General features: G+C 44.0%; 2 protein-coding genes across 4 annotated transcripts in view; one reads left to right on the top strand and one right to left on the bottom strand.

Annotated features, from left to right (window-relative positions):
- Positions 1-3082: 3082 nt before the first annotated feature.
- LOC142415343 (protein EOLA1-like) overlaps positions 3083-9169 on the top strand; it is a 31658-nt gene continuing 25571 nt past the window's right edge. For 2 of the 3 annotated variants that reach the window (XM_075513551.1, XM_075513550.1), the window contains exons 1-3: positions 3088-3552; positions 4140-4423; positions 5855-6068. In XM_075513551.1, coding sequence (XP_075369666.1) covers positions 4171-4423; positions 5855-6068 — 467 coding nt within the window. In that variant the 5' untranslated portion in view covers positions 3088-3552; positions 4140-4170. Of the gene's footprint in view, positions 3553-4139; positions 4424-5854; positions 6069-9169 lie in introns of all 3 variants that reach the window. The other variant, XM_075513549.1, reaches the window with a different exon arrangement.
- Positions 7025-9056, bottom strand: LOC142415341 (uncharacterized). The gene is made up of 2 exons (XM_075513547.1): positions 8439-9056; positions 7025-7767 (listed from the first exon to the last, which is right to left on the bottom strand). Exons 1-2 carry the CDS (start codon positions 8991-8993, stop codon positions 7105-7107), a joined length of 1218 nt encoding a protein of 405 aa, XP_075369662.1. The 5' UTR covers positions 8994-9056; the 3' UTR covers positions 7025-7104.

The raw sequence follows: 9169 nt of genomic DNA, 5'->3' as shown, positions 1-9169 counted from the left end.
TCTTGTGAATGTTGATTATTAAATAGTGACCACTCAATACAAATAATTCTATTGTATTTCATGGGTTATTAACAGCTGAAATTTCAGTTTTGACCTCCAGTACCCTGGAACATACTGCACCATATCTTTACCCACTTCTGAAATGAACTGTATCTGATCAAGTACCTTGACCTGATTTTGACCCAAGATATCCCAGCACCTATTGCTGTGTACTGAATCATGTAAAATCAGCTACTAAGCGAATTTGACAAGAAACACAGCAATACTTGCCTATCTAGATGAGATCAGACCTGAGTCTTTATAAATGATGTACTAGGCATTTAGCTCCACAGAAAGCAGTAACACCTTCTGTAATTGGAATTATGCAGCCTTTATTCTATCAAAATTAAAATTAGGGACACCCTAAGGAAAGCTAGAGACACTGAAATGAAGTATACTTTACAGAAGTATAGACCCAACTTGTAGAATTTCCTGTTGTTGAGATTGTCATCATGTGAGGTACTGTGCCAAGACTAGATAATTTGGGATTGGTGTTAGCATGTGAAAGCCACAGCGACCAAAAAACAATTACGTGCATCTAGGATGTCAAGCATAAGCTGATCATCTGCTAAGATCAGAATTAATTTTCTTTTTCATATTCACTGCTGTACAGTTCAAATCATTATCTTATATCCTGAGGAAACCTACTAAAGTCAGTTTACCACTCATCACACAAAAGGCTGAACACATACACAAAATCTGGTAATTAGGGCCTTATTTAGGTGCTGCTATAAATTGTTTTTAAGCCTTCTGGTGAATGTCACAATATAGTAGACAAGGTTTCTACAAACCAAGTAAGCTAGTTTTCTGACAGGAGATTTTCAACATAGTACTTATTCACCTTTGGTAGTTGCACACAAGTCTTGTGCTATTTACATTTTATTTAGAACTGTTACACTTGAGATTTTAAGTACCTTGGCGATTTGTGCTTAAATCAAGAAAATATGTGTTTTATTTATGTGATGAAACACATGATACAAATCCTGCTACAAGTCATATGAGTGCAAAACAAAGCTAACACTTACTTACACAACACGAAAAAATCTGGCCTATATTTTCCCCAAAATAAGTAACCCTCACATAAACTGTAATTATGCAGTGGAAAAATACCAAAAGCAAATACCAAAAAAAGCATAAAAGCTCATTACATACTTGCAACTCTAAACAGATTCAACAGATTCAACAGGTTCTTCAACTAACCATGCACATCTAGTATGATGGAAATATCTTAAAGCGAAAGAACATTTAAAACAACAACCCTGTAAAAACTAAAATGACCTTAAATTCACGTCATCTATTCATTTCTCTTGTTATTATGGCATTGTATAAAGGATTGGAATGATTCAATCTGGAACATTTTGAACAAGATATTGGAAATATCCAGGCGATAAAAGGATAATGAGAACAGTAGGAATTTCAGAAAATGGTAATAAGAAAAAATAGGTCTCAACAGTTAAATACTATCAGCCATAAAATACTTTAGAATACACAAAATTCACTGAAGGTATATTTGAAGTGTACAGCAAAAATGGCTATCATAAAAGCTATCTGAAGTGCTTATCATCAGAAAACAATCATCTAACCATGCTGTCCAGTGCAGTTACAGAATACTAAGGTTACAGGCAAAGTTTTACTGAAAAACACCCGTTATTCACAAAGTCATACACTTGGACAAAAAAACCCCTTCTTTAATCTTGCCTTTTGCTGTATGAAGTTCCTCTGCCTTTCTTAAGTAAAGGAACAGCCCACCTCTCTTTCAGTGGAATTCTGGCAGATCACTTTTCTCTTTCCACCTCCAAGTTCCTGCAATTGTTAAAATAATTTTGAGATTTCTCATGGTTTAGAAATGTGGTTTAACAGAGCATGGGAGAAATTCTAAGTCACTGAAACTAGTATTCAAAACCAGGATTTGATGTTGGTGATTGCTCTCTTTCCCCTTTGTAAATATTACTACTTTTTCTTTTCCATCTGTCTCAGTTTTCCTCCTTTGTTCTCTTGCCTCTCTCCTTACTTATACTGCAAACTCGTTCCTTTTTGTGAATGTTCTCTCCTCCTTTCTCTCCTCCCTTCTTTCTTTCTCTAAGATGCTGCATGCATGGCAAAACTCCCCAAATACTACTTGTATTTATAAGCCTCATCTGATAGATGTGGCTCCACAGGAAAGATGACTCTCCTGTGACTTCTGTTTGGATACAGATGCATCTGCATTTTTTTATCTTCTATACCTGCAGAAATTCAGACAGGATCTCAACTGTTCAACTTGCTGCATCAGTAGCCATTTTCACAGCCTCTCGCTATTCAGCATTAGGGTCTGCGTTAATAAGGTCACTTTATTTGTCTATGTTGGAAATGAACTCTGTTAAAACAGAGGTTTTCACTGACAAAAAAAAAAAATTGCTTATCCCATTAACACTGAACAAATATGGTGGGACCATACATCTATTTTAACCTCCTTCTTTTCCAAATTATCCTTTACTGTGAGGTCTCTGTTTTTTACTGTGTTCACTAGGCCTTCACATATCACTCCCTGTTGCCAGGGATGGCCTACCAGGGATCACAATGAAAATAGCACAGATAAAACCTCTGCTGTAAAACAATAACTATGTTGTTCAAAATATTTGTATTAGAAAGGCAAGACATGAATGCAAAACATACACTTCAAATGGCAACAGTATACAAGTGCGATTCTCCTCAAAGAGTAGAGTTGAGCAAAAACACTTCGGGACATTCTATCCAAAATGAGCCATTGGCCAAAGAAAGCAGGGAGGTACGAGACCACCGAGTTTTTATGTGCCAAATGGCTTTTAGCTACTCCTAGAGGCGCGGGGCCCTCGGCCCACCCTTCCAGCGTGGACACACGTGCTGTGCTGCAGCAGCGAAGGACACTCCGGAGAGTTTCTGCTGCCATTGTACTCCCAGGGGCTTGGATGGCGAGCACCGGCAGAAAGCTCACCAGCGCCAAGGCCCACGGGCAGTCCCAGCAGCGGACGCTCCTGCGGCGCAGCCAGGAGACATCCCAGCAACCACCAAAGCACACCCCGGGCACCACGTTCCTCTGGAAAGCCTTCGCCAGGCCTTAACCGCCACCCTCACTTCCCAGCGGGAAGCTGGGGGTGAGACAGCCGCCCTTTTCGCGGGATAACCGGCAAAAAGCAAAGAAAGATAAAATACGTGTGGCCAGGTGCCGGCCTCGCTCCCTCGGCAGCGCAGCCGGGCGCGGAAGGAGGCCGCCGGCTGCCGCCACAGGCGGGCCGCTCCCCTCACACCCCCCGGGCGGCCCCGCGCGCGGAAGGGCCCCAGCGAAGGCCCACGCCGCGCCAGAGGAGCAGCGCGGGAACCCACCCCCCCGCCCCGCCGCCGACACCGCCCACAAGCAGCGGCAGCAGCAGCAGCAGGGCCCCCTCCCCGCCGCTCCCCGTCACCCACCTTCCCCCCGCGGCACCCAGCGGGGCGGCAGCGGGGCCCGCTGGCCCCGCGCGAACGGAGGGAAGGGTGCGGAGCTGGCGGCGCCAGGTAGGAGGCGGCCCCGGGGCCTCCACGCCTGTGAGGCGGCGGAGCGCTCGCCGTGGGAGGGAGCGGGACGCGGGCCCTGCCGGCGGCGGTGACCGCGGAGGATTGCATCCCTCCGGGGCCGGCCCCGGACTACCCGCTGAGGAGCGGGCCTTTAAACCCCTTCCGGCTCCCGAGCGCGGCCTGCGGGGCCGGGCCAGGCCGAGCCAGGCAGGGCACCACTGTGGTGCCCCTTTAACTCCCGCCCGCGGGGGCAATGCCTGAGGTCGCGGGGCACCAGCCGGCCGCTGCAGCGGCCCCCGAGGCCGGGGTGGTTTCTGGCGGCGCTGAGGCGGCTGTTGCGGGCAGCGGCAGCCCAGGGCGGCCGTGCCCGGAGCGCGGCGGGCAGGCGGCGTTTGCGAAGCGGGGCCCCGCGGAGTGGGAAATCGGCCCCGCGGAGTGGGAAATCCGCCCCGCCGGGGAGGCGGCGCGCAGCTCGGTTTGGCGCGTCGTCCTGATCTTCAGGGCAGTTCCTCAGGCAGCTGTGTTAGTTTGTCGTGGTCACAGACACGTTTGTAAAGACTAATCTCAGGGTGTCTGTTTGTTTATAGGAAATAAACGGGTTCTGATGCAAGGAAAACGATGAAATTTGGTTGCCTTTCTTTCCGACAACCCTACGCAGGATTAGTTTTAAACAAAGTCAAAACAGTAGAGACTCGCTGGCGTCCTTTGCTAGCAGACTACAAGAACTGCACCATTGCTATTCATATAGCTGTTAAGGACTGGCAAGATGAAACATGGAGAGCGATTCTTTTGAATAGGTTTGGTATGACACCAAAACAAGTGCAAGATTTGTTGGATAAAGGTGAAAAATTTGGCAGGGGAGTTATTGCAGGTAAGCAACCTTGGATTATATTTTCCAAGCAAGCTTTCAGTCTGTTAACTTGCTTCAGTCCCATACATGTCTGCTTTACACAGTTATGCTCATTATAACATTGCTTTAACACTTACTTTGAAGGAGTGGTGCCTGAGTTGTGACTGGGGGGCTATTTTGATTCCTTATCACTGTAAGCTGAGTCTGTGAGGGAAGTTGTAAATACAATTTATTCTTTTTCATTGTGTTGGAAATGGGAAGTATCTTTGACTTTTAGGGTGAAGAATTTTAGTCAGGCCTCAGTTTTTAAAATACACTCACTCTACTAAAAACTTTAGGCTACAACTCTAAAGTCTGTACAAGAAATAAAATTGATTTGTGCTAACTTGTCATGCAGTAAGATAGTATAATGTCGGTTGCATATTATTTTGTTGCATGATAATAAATGTAAATTCCATGCTTTTTGTATTTTGAGCTTAGGAACTCTTCCTGAATCCATTTTACAGTACTCTTAGTCAAGTGAAGTCATGACATTGCAGTGCTTTGCATGTCATGTTAGAGTATTACATAAATAAATCCTATTTCAGTTCTACAAATGTTCCATCGCTCTTGTTATTTGGGCAGTGAAGAAGTTTGTTTCTGTAACACAAAGTTAGGATGGAATGGTGTTTCTTTGCTTATATTGTGCTGAAATACAATGTATATTGCTGCACTGTATACTTACAAAGTTTTTATCCAGCACTCATTTTGCACTCTTTTCTTGTAGGTATCTTTTGTTACACCATCTATCTTGCATCCTCATTTGAATACTTTTAGCTATTCCTGCACAACAAATTACTTCTATCACTTGCACCGAAAAATTGGTCTGGTTCTACAGTGCTGAAAATTGTTAGGTACTAAGTAATATGCAGATTTGTAACCTGACATAAATTGCACGCTAAATTGTGGAGTAGGTAGCAAAGCTTCTTTGATCTTTATTTTAACGTTTTTAAACATTAAGCAATATAGAAATTCCCTTTCACGACATTAAAAGGGTTCCGGAGAGCAGGAATTTCCATATAGTTTAATGATTTTAAAACGTTAATAGAATAGCATCCTGATAGAAGCAGAGTTTTATTTTTAATGAAGCCATTTCAAGGCCAAATGCAGCGCTGGAATTTTGGTAGCAGCTGTATCTCCTTAGATGCAGGCTTCTTTTAACAGAATTCTGTATCACCGAGTTGTGAATATTATAACTGCATGGTTCACCTGTTCTTCACCAACCAAAGTTCAGTCACACAGGCCATCTTCTGCAGTGAATGACACTGGTTTGAGGTGTGCATACTTCATACTGTGTTCTTCTGGTAACAAATGAGCTGTTCTAGTATGTCTTCTGGGAGGTTTACTTCTGGAAAACTTTTCTCTAGGAGATCAAACAGCCAACTAATTTTATATTTTAATTTTATAATACAGGATTAATTGACATTGGAGAGACATCACTATATCCAGAAAACTTGCCTCCTGAAAAGATTCTGGAGCTGGAAAACAAAGCTGTCCTCAGTAATCTAGAACAGAAATACTTGACTGTTGTTTCAAATCCAAGATGGCTCCTGGAACCGATTCCTGCCAGAGGAGGAAAAGGTGTGTGGCAGGTGGACATCCCCGAAGAACTGATCCCTTCAGAAGCGTAGGTGTTGCCCCTCACTATTATTTTTCCTGCCTAAATGCAAGCTTGTAATTCACAAGTCAGCATCCTGAATACCAGTGAGTTGTTTAGGATTCCCTTCCAAAACTAATTGTTTGAAAGAGCAAACACATTTAAGAACTGCTCTTTTGAGGCAAAATAAACAAGATGTAATTTTTATGATCATTATTGGAATTATTGGTTTACTAGATTTTTCCTATATAAATAACTCTAAGTGACATTTTTTTAAAGACAGCGTTGATATCTTGTGTGCTACTTTAAAACAAGAGTAAATACAACCATATTATATGATGCATTCATCTGATTATATGAGGAAGAAAGAGTTTGTAGGACCATTCAGAAAAATGGTGCTTGAAAGCAGGCTGCCATTAGTAATATGACATCTGTCTCACAGCCCACTCCTAACCTTACAGTTGTAGGATCATTGAGAAAGCAAGCATCTGAGATAAGGCCAGTCCTAGGGGCTTCTCAAACGGAGGCAGAGATTTGCTGGACAAGGTTTCTGTGCATGGTGTGTGTTATATGCTGTACATATAAAACTTCTGGAAAGGACCAGATTTTCCTCATTCACAGGTTAGGAATATTAGATGTGCATATGATGGGGGGAGCAATCTGCAGTATACGGCTCTGGGACCTGACAGCCTTTGTAGAAAGGCCTTTACTGGAAAGAAGGTGCTTGTTCAAAATTAAATGAAGCAAGTATTATAATATTTCTTTCACTTAAGATGAAAAATATTAGTAAGCTTTGAAAATCTAATATTGAATTCAAGACACTTGTGAAGAATAGATAATAGAAATCTCTAATTTTGTCACTTTTAGAGTTTCTCAAAATCCACACCCTGCATTACAATGAAAATCCTTTTGACTTTCTGGGGCAAGGCCCAAGGCCAGGCACAGGCATGGCTATAAAAACAGGACAGGACAACTGGCAGAGGCTTTGTATTCAGATGGTTTATTGGAACACTTAGGAGACTATTCCCTTGGACTATGCAACTTCTAAAAGAGCTGTGGAAGGTACCTAGCATGCCCCAGGCTGGGGTCCAAGGCCATCACCTGCAGGTTCACTGTTTGGACCACAAGTGCAAGTTGGGCAGTGGCAGTACGGTGGAGTTTGGCCCCGAGGTGGCCTTGGCATAGACAGAGGAGCAGCTGCTGCCAGCACAGCTGGAGAGGTGGGAGGTGCCAGCCCTGGTACAAAGTGGCTGTTGGGCACGGCCGGCATGGCACGACCTGGGGAAGCGGCAGCAGGAGCAGCACCCTGGACGCCAGCCGGGCCGGGGCCGCTGTGCTGCAGCAAAAGGGAGGGGGCCAAAGGACTGAGCTTCGCCCTGCCTACTGCTGCCGCGGGGTCTGAATTTGTCAGAGCAGCGGTGCACGTGGATGGAGAGGCATGTCTGACTCCAGTAGCTGCCCAGGCACGTCGCTTGGCAGGTGCGGCCTTCCTGGGTGCAGAGGTGTGCATGTTCTCCCTTGGACCTGCTAAAAACAGATCGCTCTCCTCCTCAGAAGTGGTTTCCCACGCAAGCTCAACATCTGGTTTTCTTTTCCGGTGGCGTGCATGCAAAGCCATGTTGGGTGAAAATCCTGCTGGTGTTTGATTTTTTGGACCAAATCTTTGCGTATACTTCATTAGCGGATGCGGAAAATGTCTTCTAAAATTTGGGTTGTAGTAGAAATGAAACTAAAAAATACAAAGGAAAAGAGTTAGTCGCCACCGCCTTGAGACTGGAAACCACAAAGATATGAGAACTAAGAATTTTAATTGCAAAAGAGAAATGTGGATGCTAAAAAGGACTATGAGATCATTCTAAACCTGAAGTTTAGGCTGAATAAAATGGTGCGATACAGTCCTGTTAAGCAGTAACCAGCCTTGTGTTTTTGCCGCTTGGTAGCAGAGAAGTGTAGGATTTTCAAAAGCATGCAAACTGATTTAGAAACCCAAATACCATTACTTTTCAGCAACTTTAATGTGGAATGACCATGTAGGCAACTAGATGATGCTGACATGTACCTTCTCAGCCTTCAGCAAATGCCAAGAGAAAACTGCACATCTGGTACAGCAAGACACATAGCAAACACCAAAAAAAAAAAAAATCCTGATACAGTGAGAGCATCTTTTCATTTTATGTATTCAAAGTAATTGGAAATAACCAACGTATATTTTATCAGCATTTCTACTACTCAGAAACGCTACCTCAAAACCTCCTGAATATAAGCCGAGAAACAAATGACAATCAGAACATTTACTACCATCCTCGTCTGCTATGTAGTAAAGGCTCATTTCACTGGAACAGAAATCTGTCCCACTAGAATATTCTGAGAGTTAGTTTGCACGTAGAGGATCCAACATACCTCCTGAGCTGTTTCTTCCGCTAGCAAGTCATTGCGCGAGCCCAAGTTTTGAAAATCCCACAGCTTTCTGGTGAACCCGTACAGATGGAGGTGATGAGTGAAGCTTTTCATGCTCTCACTTTCAAAAATTCTCAGATGTCCTCTCCTTGCTAGTACTTCCTCTTCGAACAGTTCTTCATGAATCACCACACACTTTCCGTTGTCACCCCACCAAATGGACTCAAACCGATCACTTTCAACAACGTCCCAGAGCTTCTTCAGAAAGCTGAGGCAGGTAGAGGCATCGCCTTTGCTAGAGCTCTCCTCAGATGAATTCAGATGCTCTCTTTTTGACCAGGGTTGCTTAGTGGAAGTCTGTGAAGATCTTTCTTCTACTGGCAGTCCAAAGGCAGTGTCACTAGCTGCTCTTTTGTCATATGCTGGCCGGAGAGGAGAAGTCGAGCCTGACAAATCAACGCCCTTGTCCAGAACAGAATCACATGAAGTTTCCAATGAGGAAAGCTCCATTTTAAATTCTTTTTTCTCAGTTTGAGTAAATTTTTCAGTTGAAGCCATCTTAACTGCTACCTTAGCAACTAGACTGTCCTGCCAGACAGCCAGCTGAAAGGAAGTGACCAACTGACCAAGAATCCCAAGGGAAAATTCTCAAACATCTCTATGACACCCATGCTGTGCTGCCATGACATCACAGGGCAGCATCTGTTTCCTAGCAACATGAAGCAGCAGCAGCA

This window comes from Mycteria americana, chromosome 10, assembly GCF_035582795.1.
Source record: "Mycteria americana isolate JAX WOST 10 ecotype Jacksonville Zoo and Gardens chromosome 10, USCA_MyAme_1.0, whole genome shotgun sequence".
NCBI classification, from domain to species: Eukaryota; Metazoa; Chordata; class Aves; order Ciconiiformes; family Ciconiidae; genus Mycteria; species Mycteria americana.
This window is presented reverse-complemented; position numbering and strand designations above follow the sequence as displayed.